Source organism: Bufo bufo, chromosome 2, assembly GCF_905171765.1.
Source record: "Bufo bufo chromosome 2, aBufBuf1.1, whole genome shotgun sequence".
Lineage (NCBI taxonomy): Eukaryota > Metazoa > Chordata > Amphibia > Anura > Bufonidae > Bufo > Bufo bufo.
The window spans coordinates 575039299-575060905 of NC_053390.1; the positions used below are offsets into that span (position 1 = coordinate 575039299).

The following is a 21607-nucleotide window of genomic DNA, read 5'->3' on the forward strand; positions in this document are numbered from 1 at the left end:
TTTTCCTTAAAATGATGCTAAAAATGTAAAAAAAAAAAATCATACTTACCTCATCTATTTGAGCGCGAAGAGGCTGCCGCGCCCATCTTGCTTGATGATCCCGCGCAAAATCTCATGCATGGGGACGCCAGACGACATGATGACGTCATCACGCGCCGTGCAAAAATTCTCGTTGCATCTTTAAGCAAGATAACCAAACACTAAAATGCTTTATGGATCTCAGATGCCGAGATCAGCGATGAACGTGACATCTGAGGGGTTCAACTACGGGGGGGTGGGGGGGCTGCGCAATCGCTGTTCCCTGTCATTGCACCGGCCATTTACAAAGAAATGCACTTCATGTAGAAGTCATCTGTCACTAATTGTGTTTGTTTTTTAAATTCAGCGAAAAAGCCGAATCGAATTTTGAAAACCTTCGCTCATCTCTAATTATCACTGATTGCTATGCTGCCTCTGTACATGCTGTGATTTCAAGATGCAAGTTGCGGTCAGCACTTATGGCGATTGAGATACAAACTATTCGCAGTATAATTATAAAGGCATTATCTTAATGTTTCCATTATGGAACATTCAATGTTAGTCGTCTCACAGACACGCTAAGCGTATAGGCAAAGCCTGCGGCAGTTATAATCCGCAACTGACACATTAAGCAGTGTGGATTCGCTAAAATTGCAGATGAAATTAAACTATAATGGAGAAGAAGCAAGTATTGTGTGGACTTGTTTGTCAGAGTCACCTGATATAACTTGTCTTCTGGAAAGCTGAGAAGGTTTGCATATTTGCTGCCAAGAAAGGGTTCTTTAATGGGTGTATTCAAATTTCGATGTAATCCTCTATATTAATGTGCCCGGCTCAGTCTCAAAGCAGAAAACTGTTGTCCAGCAGATCAAGAAAGTTAATCTGTTCTTCTTTCCATCTTAGGACCTTTTATCTGCGCAGAGATGTCAACTGCGGGGAAGGTAAGTTCTCATGTATCTGAATGAAAACAGCATGATATGCACAGTAACTTGCATAGGATATAGAAATGACTGCAAAAGCTATGGCTGGTGAATATCTTTCTAAATCCATTATTCTTAGTATGTCCTTTATGCTAATAAAATGTTACGTTACGGTTTTAACATATACATTATTGTGGACAGACAGATCTGTAAGAAAAACATGCACATACTGCACAATACACCCACAAAGACACAAGGAACATGTCTTCATCCTTAAAAACTCACATTCCCTTTACACTTTAGCTTGACTAAGATCATTACATCTTCTGTAATATGTAGATTTATTGTGACTATACTTTATATCACGCTTTATATACGTTTAGCGTGTGTCATAAATTAAGTGTGCGCTGCTCGAATAGACATTGCAAATACAGCAACCTAAAAATCAGACTGAAATAAACAAGTCAAAGCTGCCTTTATTCCTAAACCTGCTGTTATCTACTTCTCTGTAAAACCACCTCTTTGAGAAGACCACCTCTGATCTAGACCAGATTTGTCTGTGACAGAACTTTGTGATTTATTACTTTAAATGGTAGAAACCACCCACTGAGGAAGTCCTGTGCATCATTTTCATTTATCTCAGACACCCCTACTGTTTTAAGCCCCATTCACACGTCCGTGCTCAAATCTGTGAGCAGGTGGTCAGTGATACCTCCATGAAGCTGTCCGTGAAGGATCCTTGTTGGGTCTCTGTGTCCGTTTTTTTGCTGTATCACGGACACTGCACAGCTGAAAAATAATTTTCAAAGCATCTCTTCCTAATGATCCGTGAAACAAGGATGCAACGCGAATGGCATCCGTATTGCATCCGTGTTTTTTCACCGACCCATAGACTATATTGGGTGTGATGGATTTGTGAACATTTTTCAGGTGTGGAATTTTCTGCCACAAAATCTGCCACATGTGAAGGCACCCTTGAATACAGGGAAATTCTCCCAAAATATGTCTTAACCTGCCCATTGACAATGAGTAGTAAAACACGTGGCAGATTTGGTATATGTGGGCATAGTTTTGACTCTCTGTGCTTAAAAGAGTAATCAACTATCCTTTTCAGAGCAAATGCATGAAAAAAAGAGCAGTATACTGTTTTTTAAATAGGAGTTAAAGGCAGATGTCTGAGGTGTACGTAAAACAGAATATCAATACATTTCCTGCAAGTGTAATTCTCAAATACGACGTGAAAATAGCCTAACGATACTGATGCTACTTGAACTGAGAACCAATATAGCAATATATCTCACTTTCCCCAAAAATGTACTGTTACATGGTCAAGCAGTAAGTATCTGCAAAAGTAGAGTAGCCCTTTAAGACTAATAATAGTACCAATAGCGGTAGTAGTAGTAGTAATAATAATAAGTGAAGTCCCAGTTTTAGAAGATTTATTAATAATCATTGTGTATTGGTCAGAAGTTATCTTCAGTTTTGTAGTTACTTAGACATAGAAGAATGTGATAAATGTCAGCACACTGACGATATCGTTTACACATCAAATGGAAGTACATAAATATCCAGTACACATAGAGACCTTCTGTGGTGTGGCTTACTATTACGGGCATGCACTCAAGAGCTGGAGAAGAGGGAGGGGCAGGAAAGCGTTTTACTTTGTTATGAATGGGCTTGGCAGGCGGCGTGCTGCCTCCTGAGGTCATTCAGGGATAAAGCCAGTAGATAGGACCTATGTAGCAGTAACTGGTTTGCATCAAGAAACTAGACAAACAGGCAGCACCCAGATTGGTCTTCTGGTCCTTTGTTCTACTATGCTAATAACCACCAGATAGTTCCTAATAGTTCAAAAACATGCAAGGAATAGCAATGCTGTCTACAGTTCAATATAATTCATAATGCTAAATGCCTTTTCATTGTTTGCTTACTGCCCTGCCCCATTTGTTAAAGCCAAGTCTGCATATTACATCTTCGAGAAGGTTAAAAAACACATTTCACACGAGCAAGTTTTCCGTACGGGTTCAATGCGGGAAATTGAACGCATAGCACCCGCACTGAACCCTGACCCATTCCTTTCCATGAGAGTTTTTTTTTTGTTCTACATCACATGAAAAACGCAGCACGTTCTATATTCTGCATTTTTCACGCAGCCCTGGTCCCATAGAAGGGAATGGGGCTTCAGTGAAAAATGCATTGCATCCAGATGCAATTAGTTTTTCACTGAAGGTTGCTAGGAGATGTAGATTGTTATTCCTACGTTTTTTTCACGCTTCAAAACTGATAACACTGAGTGCAATCGCAGACAAAACTGACTGTACTTGCGTGCAAAACCATCAGTTTTTTTCCTGAAAAGATCCTGACACAATCCGTATTGTTCGTGTGAAGGGGGTTGTATCGTCTTAAAGTTTTTGACTGCAATACAGTGTATGGCAGATTTATGAAACTGTCTAAAGAGAACTGTTTTTATTGCCAACAGTAACCAATCACAGCGCAGCATACAATTTTCATGGAAAAGAATACAAACCTAAAAGCACATGGAAAATCCAGCCAAAAGATCTCTGTGCTAGAAAATAAATAAAATGTAAATAACATATGTGTCATTTAGCAGCACGACATAGGACTTCCATCCACACTGGTCACACAGTCATATAAAGTATATTACTGTGATTGTAATAAGCATTATTTTATTCTTCACAATAATCGCTGTTATTGTGTTCATATCCCTATTCTGAAGTATAGACACATACCTTATTATCCAGAAATACCCCCATATTAGGCATATTTCTGGCACAGATTGCGGCGCAATGGTTAATTGCACAGCAATCTGCGACTTTATCCACTCACGCCAGGTATTAAACAGTGGACGTGGTGCGGGCAGGGAAGGGAACTGGCCAGTAAGCTCATCTCATTCATAATTTTCTATGCCTGTTTTAGGAATAGAAAATTGTTTAAATGTAAGACAGCTAGGTGATGTTGGGTGCACCGAAGTTATGTAGAGGCCTGTGCTTCTTGATAATCTTGGCTTATCCATTGCCAGATATTGGGGTTATTAGGACCGGCGTCTAAAACGAAGGTCTTAATAAATGACCCCCAAAGTTGGTGCCGAAGGGTTCCTGCACTGGAGTCATGGGATCTCTTTATAATGGTTTTAAGCTGATTGTAGCTAAAAAAATATTTTAACTCTCGATACAATTCTGCGCTTTGTTCTAGGTCATAAAATGCAAAGCGGCGGTCGCTTATGACTTTAAAAAACCATTGGTTATTGAAGAAATTGAAGTTGCTCCACCTAAGGCTCATGAAGTTCGTGTCAAGGTAATATGATTTAGCTTTTGGATTTTTATAGCTCATATTGGTTATTTATTTTGCGGTTTTAAAGGGAACCTGTCATCTAGAAAATGCATATTAGGCTGGTTTCACACAGGCGTTGCGGGAAAAAATGCGGGAACATGCGCGATTTTTCCCCGCGAGTGCAAAGCGTTTTAATGCGTTTTGGACGCGCGTGAGAAAAATCGGCATGTTTGGTACCCAGACCCGAACCCGGACTTCTTCACAGAAGTTCGGGTTTGGGTTCAGTATTATGTCAATTTTATTATTTTCCCTTATAACGTGGTTATAAGGGAAAATAATAGCATTCTTTAATACAGAATGCTTAGTAGAAGGTCAATTGAGGGTTAAAAAAATAATAATAAATTAACTCACCTCCTCCAATTGATCGTTTAGCTGCCGTTCTCCTGTTCTTTCTTTTGGACCTGTCAAAGGACCTGTGGTGACATCACTGAGCTCATCACATGGTCCAATAACATGCTCCATCACCACGGTGATGGACCATGTGATGTGACATCGCCACAGGTCCTTTAGCCGGCAGCTCATGATTAAAGAAGTAAGAAGAGATCGGCAACTATGCGATCAAGAGGAGGAGGGGAGTTAATTTGTTTATTATTTTTTAACCCCTCCATCTCTAATTTAATTAGCATTCTGTATTGAGAATGCTATTATTTTCACGTGTATAACCATGTTATAAGGAAAAATAATAAAGATCGGGTCCCCATTCCGAAAATCACTTGCGTTTGATTGATAGGATGCCAGATTCCTTCACTGCCGGTTGCTTGAATGTAGTCTCGCGCATGCCCAGTCTCTTGTGTACCTGCGCATTGAGCTCATAGCGGAGTGGAACAGGCACAGCGCAGGCGCCGGTATTGCAGGGACATGGCACACACGCAAGACTACATTCATGCGTCCAGTAGTGAGGAAATCCTATCAATCAAACTCTAAGTGGAGGAAAAGGGGGCGGGCGCGCTTGACTTCAGGCGAGAAAGCCGCTGCCCCCTTGACTTCAAGACTATCGTTTACATAGCGTGGCCAGTTGAATAAAAGTATTTTTTCAGACTTTTGGCGCATTGCACAGAAAAGACATAGACAACTTTAGTCATGCTACAGGCTGAAATAAGGTAATGCTGGCGGTTTAATATGCATTTTCTAGGTGACAGGTTCCCTTTAAAAAACACTATACTAAACACTTGTCACTCACATCTGCATTTGACAGGTTATGTTGGGCTTTCTGTCACTTTTGCCAGCTATAATAGTGCATCATACAGGCCTTTGCCATCAAAACGATGAAAAACTTTGACAGTATTTGTTGAATCCCATTGTAAGTTCATGGGGCAATCAGTCATTATGATGGATCTGGCACTCTGTTGGTTTAGTTTTTAATGGAAGCAATAACAGGTGTGAAGAGAGATTTAGGGTACAGATATCTTTGACGTTCTCTTTTCTGTACAGATGTTCCCTTAAAAAAAAACTAGTATGTCTTTTTTATGTGCAGATGCTTTCTATAGTTTTTTTTTTCTTTTCAAACTAATTGTGTGAGGCAGAATAATTATCTATAGTGAGTGATATGATATCATAATTAGAGTTTTAAATTAAAGAAGTTGTCCCATCTCGGCCTTACATAGCGGAGATGGGAATAACTCACAGTAAGCACCGGCCTGGCGTGACAGAGCTGTGGAAATGACCTAATTCCAGCCACCCCAGGCAGGCACCTACTATGGGTTATTCCTATCTCTACCAAGAGAAGCTGCAGAAGAAGAAAGAAGATGAACCTTTGGATGGCGCTGTCAGCAGGAGTCAGAAGCAGGTAGGTATTGATAACACAATACTTTTTTTTATTTTCAGTCAACGCGTTTCAGGGGCGGAGAGCCCCCTTCATCAGGACAATATACAATATAAAATAGCATTCACATGTGGCGGTTATTTAAACTGAAAAAAGGCGCGTGAGGCCAAACAGAGGTGGAGCCACCTCTGTTTGGCCTCACGCGCCTTTTTTCAGTTTAAATAACCGCCACATGTGAATGCTATTTTATATTGTATATTGTCCTGATGAAGGGGGCTCTCCGCCCCTGAAACGCGTTGACTGAAAATAAAAAAAAGTATTGTGTTATCAATACCTACCTGCTTCTGACTCCTGCTGACAGCGCCATCCAAAGGTTCATCTTCTTTCTTCTTCTGCAACTCACTTCTCCCCGACGAATGCTTCCAAGGCACGGGGCTGGAACCTAGGCAGCAGCGCAGGCACCCCGCACGCTGATCGGGAAAATCAGCACATGCTCCATATAGGTGTTGTGACTCCTCACAACATCTTCTGGTAAGAGTTTTTTATTTATCTCTTGCACCTACTATTAGACAATACCACACATGAGGCGCTGCCTCCTATCTCGCTTTTATCTTTACCAAGAGAAGCTGGGACAGTGCAACCTCTTTAATCAAAAGCTTTAATTAGTTTATGATGCAAACAAGAGGGAAGGTTAAATGATATTTGGTATTAAAAATAAATTTTTCAAAAGCTAGTGCTGAACATTTTAATAAAAAGACACAAGTCAAATGCATGTTTCCTTGAATAACAATTTATAAACGGACATTTTGTGTCTCCCACTCCCACACCACCTCCTCGTCTCATTACCTATCTGTTGGTGTCCTGCAAGGCTCTGTCCTAGGACCCCTGCTCTTCTCTATCTATACTTTTGGCCTGGGACAGCTCATAGAGTCCCATGGCTTTTAGTATCACTCTTATGCTGATGACACACAAATCTACCTCTCTGGTCCAGACATCACCACCTTACTATCAAGAATCCCACAATGTCTATCTTCTATATCATCCTTCTTTGCCTTTCGCTTTCTAAAACTTAACAAGGATAAAACATAATTCATCATCTTTCCCCCATCTTGCTCAACTTCCCCAACAGACCTATCTATCACGATCAATTGCTGCACACTATCCCCGTTCAACCAAGTCTGCTGCCTTGGAGTGACCTTGGATTCTGCCCTTTCCTTCCGACCGCACATCCAAGCCCTTTCCACCACCTGCCGCCTCCAACTCAAAAACATCTCCCGCATCCGCGCTTTCCTTAACTTTGAATCTGCGAAAATGCTTGTACATGCCCTCATCATCTCCCACCTAGACTACTGCAACACTCTCCTCTGTGGCCTTTCATCTAGCACTCTCGCACCCCTCAAATCTATCCTCAACTCTGCTGCCTCTCCCCTCTGCCAATCCCTTCACTGGCTCCCCATTGCCCAGCGAATTCACTTCAAAGTACTAACAAATACATACAAGGCCGTCTATAACCTGTCCCCTCCCTACATCTCTGACCTACTTTCTCGATACATCCCGACACGCACTCTCCAATCCTCACAAGACCTCCTTCTCTCCTCTTATCACCTCTTCCCACAATCGCCTCCAAGATTTCTCCCGCGCATACTCTGGAACTCGGTACCCCAACATATCAGACTCTCACCTACAGTGGAATCCTTCAAAAGAAACCTAAAAACCCACCTCTTCAGACAAGCCTGCAACCAGTGACCCTGCTGCGTCTATACCGCCATGACCAGCTTTACCCTCTCCTACTGTGTCCTTCCCCCATACCATGTAGATTGTAAGCCCTCACAGGCAGGGCCCTCTCTCCTTCTGTACCAGTTTGTAACTCGTTTTGTTTATGATTAGTGCATTTGTCTGTATTATATATGTATACCTCTTCTCATATGTACAGCGCTATGGAATGAACGACACTTTAATAATAAATAATAATAATAATAATAATAAACAGATGAAATCATCACATTTAGCTGGAATAAAGGATTTGGCTATGTACACCAATTTTTATTTATGATAGCATTTTACTTATTTTTGGCTAAAATCATATTTTAAATTGGCCTTTATTAAAAATATTGAGCCATTCTGTCACAAAGTGTTAACAGTTTTTTCTGTGTGACTAACAAAATTGGCATTGTTAAACTACAATGGGATTATTCTGTATATGGATCCGTGTAGCATTCTGTGTCAGAGACCCCAGTTCCAAATGTAGATTTGTAACAAGAATTATATTTAAAATCCATGGCAGATATGCCTAATGCACATCCTGACTGTGTGAACATACTCTTAATATAATCCTGATCCCAGTGCAGTTGTATGTTCTTAGCCTGGTGCCAACTGCCAGTCATATTGCTCTCAGCTAGGTCCCAGTTTTCAGCATGCTGATGACATCCTAAAAAAAAATTCTCTATTATATAATATAAAATTATTCTATTGCAGGTTTGTGCAAGTGGAATTTGCCACACTGATGACCATGCCCTGGTAGGGGGAATGGCCAGTTTAAACTTTCCTGTTATTTTGGGACACGAAGGAGCTGGAATTGTCGAAAGTGTTGGAGAAGGTGTATTCAAAGTTCAGCCAGGTAACATAAAGGGATTATACTAAAATTAATATAATAAAGTATTTCTGTAATTCAGTGTTCCTGAACATAAAAGTTCCCACAAATGCAATGATTTAAGCAATGATTCCATTGGTGAACTGGATATATGGACAGCAAGATGTACTGTCACTTTGAGGCTAATGGATTATTGGACTAAAGAAAACCAATGTCTAATGATGAAATTGCTAAAGTTCCCTTAATTTATTGAACCGTGGTTGGTGTAATAGTAGCATTTTTGGCTTGAGGCTATTTCTAAGGGAATTAGCTAAGTGCCCTCCCGGTCTTCACTCTTTAACCCCTGTACAAACAACTGGACTTTGCTGTAGAGAAACTACCAGTCTGCTACCTCTTGGAGTAGTTTTTGTTCAATGGCTGCTGACCCACAGAGGTCAAGAGAGCACCAAAGAATCTGGCAAAACAGTAATCAGGAAACAAGCTGAGGCCAGAGCAGGCAGGAACAGGTCATGTCAGACAGCAAAGGGTCAAATCTATTCAACAGCCAGAGTTTGGTACAAGGGCAAGACAAGAGTAGAATACATTTTCACAAGACCAAGCTAACTAGACAAACTATTGCTCTCAGGCACCCCACAGTGTGGGATAAACAGTCATAGAATGGGGAAGATTAGAGTTCCTGCATGTCATGAACTGAAGAGCTGGAAAGAAGACACATACCGAAGCAGAGAGGCTGCAGGTTGGGAGAACATAGTTCACTTAAAACTAGCATTGGAGAAACGAGCAGCCATGTCGTCAGAGGAAGCAGGAGGACACAAGCGGACATGGACCGCTGGAGAAGGCTGGATGACCAGGACTCTGACTTTAGCAGTGGGGTTAGCAATCCAGCAGCGTGCTCATCTGGAGCAGGGGATAGCGGCAGGCACGGACAAATGGCATTACAGATAGTAATATTTGTAGATGGACATACTCTACATAAGCTGTTGTTCCTACTATATTCTCCCTGCATATTTTCATGACAAAGGATGTTGTAAACTTTTTGTAGAACTCACGAGACTTCATTGTTCTTACCCGATTACTAGTTACTTATTAACACTGAATCTTCCTTCTTATTTAGGGGATCATGTTATCCTGTTGTGCAGTCCAATGTGCATGAAGTGTAAAGCCTGCTTGCATGAAGAAAGCAACTTCTGTGAAAAAAATGAGTATGTTTTTTTCCTTTAAATTCTTATTACCTTTGAAAGAAAATACTGTAAAAATGTCTACTGCAATATCAATATGTGTTTCTAATTTTTAAGGTGCCATATAGGCCCTCTACTGTACATCCATATGCCTTACATTTAATATGGAATGCAACAGAAAAACAATTCACTATCAGACTCTATATGCACAGAGCTATTTTCAATACATTCTATTATCATTACTTTCTTCTCATCAGTCAGAGAACCAGGGTTGCCAACCATCCAGAAATTTCTGGACAGTCCCTAAAAATAAGCAACTTTTTCCTGTGTCTGTGAAAAACAATAGATGTGTCCGTGATTTTTTTTAAGGCTGGTCGTACTTGACTGGAATATTTCTGAGGTAATCATCATCATTTTAGAGCTCATAGTAAATGCTGGTGATGAGTTCTTATTGGTACAGTATATTGAGCTACAGACATGTATCTTTATCATTTATTATGGTTTTCTAATTTGTCAGTAAAAATTGTTGGCTGTCCATGATTTTGCTCTAACTTGTCCAGAAAAAAAAAAATTCTGGTTGGCAACCCTGCACAGAACTGCTCTGATGACTCGATCTGTAGCCCTGACAGCTTATAAATGCTCAATATAGATAAATTATCAAACTGATAAGTGTTTAGCTATAAGTGTTTATGAGCTGTTAGGAGTTCAGAGATAACACCTAATGATCCAGTCGACATATTCAGGGTGAAGAAGAAGAAATAGCCAGCAAATGCACTGAATGTGAAAACTGTAGAGGAAAAATGGTTGAAAATTTTAAATAAAGACCAATTGAAAAAAAGGATTTTTGGCCCAAAAAGAGTAAGCTAACACCAGCAAGTAAAATATCTTTAATCTTTTTTTTTTTTACTCTGGCAGACTTAATTTTGTTAAGTCTATACATTTAAAAATAAAGGTTGAAATTTTGTAGGTTTCATATGCTGGCCATATACACACTGATTTCTGTCTGAACACACTGATTTCTACGCTAGACGCTCTCCATCTAATGTATATGGAACCCTTTTGAAACTCCTCAGACTGCAAATGTCACGGGAAATCAGGATCTCTGTTGGTTTTCAACAGAGATGAGAAAACTTTAGAAAAATTTGTTTTGGCAGATTGACAAGAAATTCGGGTAAAAATGTAGGTATACTCCGGCCAATCTGCCTAAAAGTGGTGCATGGGCACTGCAATGCACGGGCACTGGCCAGGTGGCGGCCGTTTGCAGATCCATTCACTTGATGGAGCAGCAAAAGCAAGAGGTAGGTTCAGGACAGGTGAGGGCATAAAGACAGTTCCTGGGCCATGCCAGAGGAACCCACTAATTCCTGACTGTGTGTCAACCATTTCAGTACAGCTGGATTGTTGGTCAAAACAGGACCGCTGGATGACAGTGGAAACTCTGGCCTGTTGCTGCAGCTGCAACCACCACCCCTTCTACTGCTGCTACCTGTGCCAACTACGGTACATCATAATTTTTGCCACTGCCCGTGCTTTTGGAGGGCCTAACTGTCTGTTGGCCATAGGGTATAACAACTGTATCACTAACAGAACAGATTAGCTATGAAAAGTGGTGCACTGCACAATTTTGTACACAGTGGTAAATTAGACTTGCCGGTAACAGTGGCATGTAATACTGGCGCAAAGTAACTCTATAGCTAACAGAGCAGATTAGCTATGAATCTTGGTGCACTGCACACTTATGTACACAGCAACAAATTAGACCTGCTTATAATACTGACACACAGTAATTCTACAGATAACAGAACGGATTAGCTATAAATATTGATGCATTGCACACCTACCGTATGTACATGGCAATAAACTGTAGCAGAGTCTGTAATTCAGCAGTCTCCTATACTCTCTCTCCACTTTCTCTGCACTCTCCCTACACTCTCCCTCTCCAATATTGTCCTACACTCTCTGTTAAGAGTACGTAGCAACACTGTCCCTAGTCCCTAGCTCACAGAAAAACGACGGCAACTGCGCAGGACCAGGGTTTTATAGGGCTCTGCCTAGCTATGATATCACAGGGGCATGGCTACCTGCACATTGACTGGCTGTACGGCATTATGGGTGATCTTGCGTTCCCGGGATTGTCTCCTCTACACTTCCTTTTAATCTCTAACACTTGCAGCCGCCATTTTAGGAAAATTGATTTGCTACCACGAAGTGCGAGAAAATTTAGATTTGTTTAGAGTCGAAGTTTTCCTAAACTTCGGATCGAATTCTGCTTCGGATGCTTAAGTGCGCTCAACACTAGTTTTCAACATGCCCAATCCTTTTGTTCTTGGGGTGGTAAGTCACTTCCAGACACCTCTGGCATGGCTTCTCCACTCTGCTAGTTTAGAATACATGCAATGTTGGCCAAGCTGAATGTGCATGTATTTTGGGGACATAAGCAAAGAGCTCTTGGATAAACAAGTGTTCATCCAAAGTTAGGACATAAGACACAGAAATAGGGGCTGACATACACCTCAAGTGGGCGATAGACAGCTGGGTCAGTAAGGGAGCATAATAACAATAAATATAATAAAATGCAAATAAAATTAGTGCTGTCTACCTGAGCAAGGCAACCACAAAACAAGTGGAGCTGTCAGTAGATGTTAACTGTCACTGTAAATCTGTATCACAGAAGTAACAATTATCATTAAAGGGGTTGTCAGGGTTCAGAGCTGAACCCGGACATACCCATAATTTTACCCCGGCAGCCCCCCTGACTTGAGCATTGGAGCAGTTCGTGCAAAGGCTCTTTTGTTTACAATCACACACTGCTGGGCGGAAGCTTCCGTCCAGCAGTGTGTTCGGTGACATCACTGGCTGTGATGGGCGGGCTTTAACGCTGCCCTAGCCGTTTTACTGACTAGGGCAGCGCTAAATCCTGCCCATCAGTGCCGGTGACATCACCGGGCTTCCTGGCACGTCAGCAGATCTCCAAAAAATGCCATTGCCCTGCGCGATTTTGTGCACTGCTTCGATTCTCAAGTCAGGGGGGCTGCCTGGGTAAAAATTGAGGTATGTCCGGGTTCAGCTCTGAACCTGGACAACACCTTTAATGGTTTAAAGGCTTTAAAACCTCATTCACACGTCAGTGTTCCACGTATGTGTGTTGTGCATGTTCTCCACGGACAGCACACATCTGCATTTATTTTAATGTGTGTATTCACACATCAGTTTTTTACCATGGTCCATGGGTCCGTATTTTTAGCATGGATGCATGCTCTATTTTATCCATGTTCACTGATCCATCACGCCCATTATAGTCTATGGGTCAGTGAAAACCACGGATGCAACACACATACCATCCATATTTCATCCGTGTTTCACGGGTCAATAGGAAGACATGCTGTGAAAATGATTTTTCAGCTGTGCAGTGTCAGTGAAACATGGGTGACATAATGACAGCAAAAAACAGACACACGGACCAAACACGGATCCTTCACGGGCAGTTTCACTGAGGCTTCACTGACCACCTTTTCATGGATTTAAACATGGACGTGTGAATAAGGCTTAAGGCTTTTTTTACTAAACAAAATAGCTTTTTTTTACCAATAGAAATCTATTCTGCTCCATTCTTGCTTCCAATATTTTCATGGTCAGTTTTTACGATTGGTTTGCTTTGATCTATGGAAAATGTAAGACAAAAATACAATCAATTTTTCATAGTAAAACATTTGTATTGTGGGAAAAATCTTTTTATAAATGACCAGCTTAAAACATTATTTCCTACTGTGAAACTTGGAAGGTGGGAAGACAAGGTGGTTTCACTGAAAACTTCCTGTTGCAATTTTTTGTTAGTTAGCCCTGTCATTCTGTAATACTGGCATCTTGCATGTTGTTCCTCTGTTTGCATAACTCCAAAAAGAACATAATAGGCTAATTGTCTTCTATTGACACTGTACCATTTGTGTGGATGACAATAGGGAATATAAAAAATAGGGGAAATAAATTGTGAGCCCCATTGGAGACAGGGACTGATATTAGTCATGATAATTAGGGATGAGCAAACATGTATGTGTTCACCATAACTTATGGTCCGTGGTAGCGGAATCCATAACAGAATTCTTAGATAACCCCGAACCCGAACCTTGTACACCGAACTTGAAAGCAAAATTTTGCTCATCCCTAATCATAATTAGTGTTAAGCAAATCCACAAAGTGTATTGGAATTTCAGGATAAATGTGATTCAACGCAAAGCCGAATTTCCTCATTCTTCGTGGTAGTGAATCGATTTTACCTGAAATAGTGTAAAAAACAAAAAGAAAATCATACTTACCTCATCCATTTGCTTGCGGCGGACCGGCCTCCGGTGTCTTGCTTGAAGATCTCACATGAAATCCTGTGCGCTGTACCGGCCGTTGTGATTACGTCATCACTGGCTGCGCGCCAGCTCTTCAATCAAGATGTTGGAGGCCGTCCTGTCGCGAGCAAATGGAGGTGAGTATGATATATATATTTTACACTCTGTTATTACTATCAGATGCTGCGATCAGTTATGAACGAGGCATCTGAGAGGTACAATGACAGGGAATGGTGCAATCGCCGTTCTCTGTCATTGCACCCACTACTTAGACAGAAAGTTATTTGTCACAAAGCTTATTTTTTCAGAAAATTCGGCAAAGCAGCAGAATTTTCCAATACTACTGCATATACAGAACTGCAGAATATTTTAGCCTTAGATACACAAAAGGAAATAAATACATTTTTGATTATAGTGGCCATTTAAACCTAAAAAGCTATTTATTACCGAGAGTATTATATGTTTAAAAATGAGCATTTTCCAATTTACTAATTGATTCCACTTGTTTTGTTTTTTTAGTGTTGGAAAAAATGTTGGACTCATGCTTGACAAAACAACCCGATTTTCAATCAAGGGAAAAATGATCCACAACTTCATGTCCACAAGCACGTTTACTCAATATACTGTTGTGGATGAGTTTGCCATCTGTCGGATTGATAAACGTGCACCTATGGACCAAGTGTGCCTGATTGGCTGTGGCTTTTCCACCGGTTTTGGAACAGTTCTCAACACTGCAAAAGTAAGTCATCTATAATACTTATATATGTTTAACCCAACAGGTGACATGTGACAAAAATCATCTTTTTTCTGGGTCATCAGAAAGCCATTAGGTAGCAAATCAATATACTACACCTAATATCTGAATTCTAAAAATGCCTGGGAAATATCACTTATATTAAGTATAATAAGACTTACAGTACCTGAATGGACATATAATAGGGAAGTAAAGTGGTGAGGCAGGATTAGAAGAGTAATGTTCAAAGTTCTATTGATCATCTGCATCTTCTCTTCTTGTCAGGTTAAGCCAGGAACCACCTGCGTGGTGTTTGGTCTGGGCGGAATAGGCATGTCGGCTGTCATGGCCTGCAAAATTGCTGGTGCTACAAGGATTATTGGAGTTGACATCAATCCCACCAAGTTCACCAAAGCTAAGGAGTTGGGATGTACTGAGTGTGTGAATCCTAACGATTGTTCCAAACCCATCCATGAAGTTATTACAGAAATGACCAATGGAGGAGCTGATTATGCATTTGAATGTATTGGCAAGGTTGATGTGATGGTAAGAATTGCTTTATATGGCATAATACATTAAAGGGATTTTCCATTTTTTAGATATTGATGATCTATCCCCTAGATAGGTCACCAGTATCAGATTAGTAGGGATCCAACACCCAGCACCCCTACCAATAAGTGTTTGAGACACCAGTGCTGTAAACATAACAGTGGAAGGAGACAAAATCAAAAATCTCTGTCCACTGTTAATGGCCATGCTGGCACACTGTAAATCAGCTCTCATTTGCATTAAATATTGTGTGCCATCTGACTACAGCACTTACTACCACCACAAGGAAAGCTGCATACTGCTTACTCTGTGCCTGTAGTTCTTAACTAGTGATGAGCAGAGGCAATATTCAAATTTGCAATATTTCATGAATATTTGGGTGAATATTCATCATTAATTTGCAAATTCGCGATTATTTTCTTGATTGAGAAAATCGGCAATATAATATTCGCGCAATGTGCGCGCAATACAAGCGTGGGTCACTTTTGCTACATTTTTCAAGCTGCTAGAAGTTTCCTGAGACTGGAGAAAATGGTTGGCACGGCAGAACATTACAATAACTATATATGCAGATAGAGTGCTCCAATATATTCGCGATTGCGCAAATTGGCAATTAATGATGTGCATATTTTTGCACAATACGTGCAACTTCTAGTTTTAGCAGGTCTGACTACATATTACTGATTGGTGCACTAAGTATTGTTGTGAACTTGTGACATCACAGCACTATGTATGTAGCATGTATGTATGGACAGCAGAACCTATCGCACTACCTAACACCCTACACTGGACTCTATCAGCTACACTATATCACTATCTAACCTACACTGACTATCTCCCACTAACTATTTGTATTATATATATAAGCTATCTAACTATCTAATGTAATGACACAGCAAGCACAGAGCGCAGCAATAACACTGCTGTCTCTATCAGATCTGCAGAAAATGGCTTCTGGGGAGTTTCTTATATAGTAAGGGGTAGGCAACTTTCCTATTGGTTGCTAGTGATGTTGCTAAGCTCAGACAAAGACATTGCAGCCTTCTCATTGGCCCACAAGCAAGAAGGGAGGTTACTGATGAAAAAAAAATCTAGAATATTCGAGATTATGAATGTATAGCACTATATTCTACATCTTCGCAAATTCTCGAAGTGGCGATATTCACGATTAAAATTTGCGATTCAAATATTCGCCATCAACACTATTCTTAACACCAATAACTAGCCATATGCTATTTTGGAGATATTTACTGTTTACTATGGCTCCATGATGGAGCTTCATCCCTTGTGAGCTGGGACTTATATTTCCACTTTAGATCACAGATGGGATGAACAGCAATTAGAAAATAATAATAAATAAATCTATAAATAAAAATTTTGTGGTTGGGGGGGTTCAAGCTAAACTTTTGTACAAGAGCCCATGAGTCTCTAAATATGCCCCTACAATTAACATGTAGTGGAATACATTAGGAAGCTGTGCAATAATCAATTATTGCAATCACTGTCAAGTATACCTCAGAACCTTCTAGGTCCAAACATTGATTTATTTATGTATTTTTGTCTTTAGGCATCGATGATTCAGTCCACTAACTATGCCTTTGGATCAGCCACTATTATTGGTGTTCCTCCTATCAAAGACAGAATCTCCCTTGATGCGATGTGGCTGCTAACTGGACGTACATTGCATGGAGCCTTCTTGGGAGGTAATGTTGTAGAAATTATGAAGTAAAGAAAAATCTGACAATAATATGAATGTTGCTTAAAAGGGTTGTGCAGACAGTATATATTAACGAACTAGCCTTAGGATAAGTCATCAATATCTGATCTGCAGATGTCCGACACCAGGTATGGCTGGCGATTAGTTGTTTGAAGAGGAGGCTCCGATCTGAACGAGCACTGCTTCTTCTTCATTACAGTACGCGTCATCTCCTATGTATCGGTGGCGTAGTGTAAATACAAGTACCCACTCCATTCAAGTGAATGGAGAAAGTAGTTGAAATTACACCGCACCACCAAGATGACGTACAGCGTAATGAAGAGGAAGTAGCTTTTGGAGCGCTTCCTCCTCTTCAGACAGCTAATCAGCGGGGGTGCCAGGTGACAAACCCCCGCAGGTTAGATATTGATGACCTATCCGGAGGAGGATAGGTCATCACTTTATAGTGGCTGCACAACCCCTATAAATATAATCATTTTACATTTTTGGTTCAGAAGTGAAAACCTATTGCATCCTGTTTTGCAGATTACAAGGCATCTGAAGCCTTTCCAGGATTAGTAAATGATGTTTTGTCTGGGAAAATCGACCTTAGTGCCCTGATTAGTTACAAGCTACCACTAGATGATGTCAATAAAGGCTTTGACCTCATGAGAAATGGAAAAACGTGAGTAGAGCTCCAGTGAAAGTTTTAAAAATTATCTCAGATTTGTTCACTTAAAATTGCATGCTTTTAACGACGCAGCCTAAAAATTCATATCAATTTAAATCAAAACTTAAGGCTGATTTCATACTTCAGTTATTTGGTCAGTTATTTCTATCAGTTAGGGCTCATGCCCACGAACGTATTTTCTTTCTGCTTCCGTTTCGGGGTTTTTGCGGGCCGTATTCGGAACTATTCACTTTAATGGGTCCGCAAAAACAATGGAAGGTACTCCATGTGCATTCTGCTTTCGTATTTACGTATTTACGTTCCGCAAAAAAGTAGTGCATGTCCTATTATTGTCCACAAATCACGATCTGAGGCCCCATTCTAGTCAATGGGTCCACAAAAAATACGGAACACGGAACACATACGTATGTCATCCGTATTTTGTAGAGCCATGCTGTAGAAATGCTATGCCCAGCCCATATGGTTCATGTGTTTGGTAATTAATAAGTTACTGTTTCCGTTTCTGATCCGCAAAAAACGGATCGCATACGGAAACCATACGGATATGTTTTGTGGAATAACAGAACGGAAGAGGACTTAAATCAGAGAAAAAAAATACCTCAGGTACGGAACAACAGATCCGTGAAAAATGGACTGCAAAACAACAACGGTCGTGTGCATGAGCCCTTATTGTGAGCCAAAAACAGAATATGTGCAAATCTTGACATTACACCTGATCTCTCAGTAGGCTTCACCACAACTGATGGAAATAACTGACCAAATAACTGAAGTGTGAATTCAGTCTTAGCCTTCCATTCTTTTGATCCATCAGACTGAAACAGCCTGCAGAAAACATTCACCAGAGATGTGAGCGTAGCCTCAGAACAACAGAAAAATGAAACCATATTAGAAAGGGACCCTTTTTTTTTTTTAGCACCCGTTATGCTCAATCAGCATCAGTTTGCACTAAAGATAACTGATCCATCTTTTCTTTGAACATCAGTTGTGATCAGTCTGCGTCAGTTCGTGTCACTTCCATCTTAAAGCAATTATTTTTGACGAGAGAACAAGTACTTTTTGCAGAACTTTTTCTCTGGTCACAAATAACTGATCTCTGACGGAAGTGACACAAACTAATTTAGGGTTACTTTTACACTGGTGTTTGTCTTGTTGCGGCAGGCTGTTCCACCGGGGGAAACGGCCTGCCAGATCTGTACTACAGTGTACACCTGTGTGATGCACACAGCACTTTTGTCTAGCCGCCTGCGGCCAGATCTACTTCACTCCCGATTATAGTGAATGGGGCCAGGTGGAATTCCTGGATCGAGTAAACGCCAGTGTGAAACTGGCCTTATACAGATCATAACTGATGCTCATAACATACGGTTTTTCTGTTGTTCTGATGGAGCAGAAAAAAAAGAAAGCAAATGGTTATGTGAATGAACCTGCATCTATCAGACCTTAATGGCATATCCTAGTGATATGCCGCCAATATATGATATGACAACAACCCTTCTAATGATCTGTACAATATAAAATTATCACATTAGTCTTCCCACTAGTTATCACAATTGGTGAACAATTTCCCTCAAGTTGCTCTGTCAATGAAAAAGTAAACTTTTTAATATTATCCAGATGAAAAAGATAAAAAATTATAAATTGCCATAAATGTTCTGACCTGCAGAATAAAGTTATCATGTAATTTATACCGTGTGGTGAATGCCATAAAAACAAAAACAAAAAAACAGTAGCAGAATTTTTTCGGCACCCCTAAAAAACTAAAATAAAAAGGTGTACAATGTATTAAATGTAAGACAAAATGTTTTTTTATCTATTATACTGGAAAGATGGAAATGATATTAAAGTTGTATATATATATATAGTAAAAGGATAAGACAGCACTCCAGTCTTCCAGTGAAAAAAGTGGATACTTTATTACACCCAACAGCTGTGTTGGGAGTGCTGCCTTATCCTTTTACCTTACAGCCATCGTTCCAGGCCCTAGGAATAATTGGGAATTGCACTCGGCATCATAGGAGTGCTGCTATATATTTTTTTCATATATATATATATATATATATATATATATATATATATATATATATATATATATACACAGTATATATATTATAATACGTCTTGAATTCGAAAATTGGTAGCGACATTGGGATGTTAAAAATAAAAACCTTATAATAAAAAAAATTATCAGAACTAGAACTAAACCTGATTTTGGATTTCTATTTTAAATTGTTTTTAAAGACTCAGATGTGATTACCGAATTTGGGTGAAAAAATTTTGCCTACGTGCAGGCAGTACATTTTAATGCTATACGGACATAGCATTAAAACCAAAGTGTTGTAACGAATTGACTTCGGATCTCTGATCTGAAGCTTGATTCGCTCAACTCTACCCTTCTTGTTTTTGATTTCCTAAGAAATAAAGTGTTATAGAAGGTTTGTAAATATTGTTTGGCCATTAGGGCTCACAATACTTCTGGTCACTGAGATTTTTGCATCTGCAGGTTCTTGCTGTGGTCTTACCAGTAGTGCTTTCTTTATGGCAATTTTTCCCGTATAGAGAAGATATTGTCAAAATGCCTGAACAAAAGCTACTACATGCTAAAAAAAAATTAATAAGCAGAAAAAAAAGGAAAAAAGACATTTAATTAACAAAAATGTAAGGAACACAAAATAAAGTTGGTATGTCCCACGTTTCATATTTCCCATAGAACTTCAGCTAACATCTGGAGCTTACAAAAAACACTGGAAAAAATGCCACTAAAAACACTGAAGTGCAGAAAAAAAGCCACTAAAAAACCATGCATGAAAGATATATTATAGTTAGTTGGAGTGGCTTTAGAGTACTTTAGGGCATTTCCAAATAGATCTCATGTTTTACAGTATGTTTTGAATGTGCTCAGGAAATTACTGTAATATCTAAAAATAAATAAAAATTTTGCTTCTATTTTTTACAGTATCCGTACAGTCCTTGAAATGTGCAAGCATTAAAGGAAATCTGGCAAATTGACTATGACTGTGAAACATAGATATTCTTTTATTTCAGTAAACAACTATGTTTCTTTTTTTTTTGCTTCTGTCTTGGAGATTGTTTATTGTACTCCTGCTATACAGTGGGATGCGAAAGTTTGGGCAACCTTGTTAATCGTCATGATTTTCCTGTATAAATCGTTGGTTGTTACGATAAAAAATGTCAGTTAAATATATCATATAAGAGACACACACAGTGATATTTGAGAAGTGAAATGAAGTTTATTGTATTTACAGAAAGTGTGCTATAATTGTTTAAACAAAATTAGGCAGGTGCATATATTTGGGCACCACAAAAAAGAAATGAAATCCATATTTAGTGGATCCTCCTTTTGCAGAAATTACAGCCTCTAAACACTTCCTGTAGGTTCCAATGAGAGTCTGGATTCTGGTTGAAGGTATTTTGGACCATTGATGGCTTCAAAGCATGGACAGCTCTCTTTAAGTCACACCACATATTTTCAATATATTTAGGTCTGGGGACTGAGATGGCCATTCCAGAACATTGTACTTGTTCCTCTGCATAAATGCCTTAGTGAATTTTGAGCAGTGTTTAGGGTCGTTGTCTTGTTGAAAGATCCAGCCCCGGCGCAGCTTCAGCTTTGTCACTGATTCCTGGACATTGGTCTCCAGAATCTGCTGATACTGAGTGGAATCCATGCGTCCCTCAACTTTGACAAGATTCCCAGTCCCTGCACTGGCCACACAGCCCCATAGCATGATGGAACCACCACCATATTTTACTGTAGGTAGCTG

At 39.9% G+C, this 21607-nt stretch overlaps 1 protein-coding gene across 1 annotated transcript; it reads left to right on the plus strand.

Moving 5' to 3' along the window:
* Positions 1–836: 836 nt before the first annotated feature.
* LOC120991694 (alcohol dehydrogenase 1-like) lies at positions 837–20926 on the plus strand. Its single transcript, XM_040420488.1, has 9 exons — positions 837–959; positions 4152–4253; positions 8527–8668; positions 9756–9843; positions 14676–14895; positions 15175–15435; positions 17006–17141; positions 17681–17819; positions 20779–20926. Exons 1-9 carry the CDS (start codon positions 942–944, stop codon positions 20810–20812), a joined length of 1140 nt encoding a protein of 379 aa, XP_040276422.1. The 5' UTR covers positions 837–941; the 3' UTR covers positions 20813–20926.
* Positions 20927–21607: the final 681 nt, after the last annotated feature.

Bases quoted from the DNA above. Each gene is read 5' to 3' on its own strand.
- LOC120991694 (XM_040420488.1), top strand. The intron at 4,254-8,526 runs GTAATATGATTT...ATTCTATTGCAG, and splicing joins CTCATGAAGTTCGTGTCAAG to GTTTGTGCAAGTGGAATTTG. The intron at 15,436-17,005 runs GTAAGAATTGCT...TTTTGTCTTTAG, and splicing joins TTGGCAAGGTTGATGTGATG to GCATCGATGATTCAGTCCAC.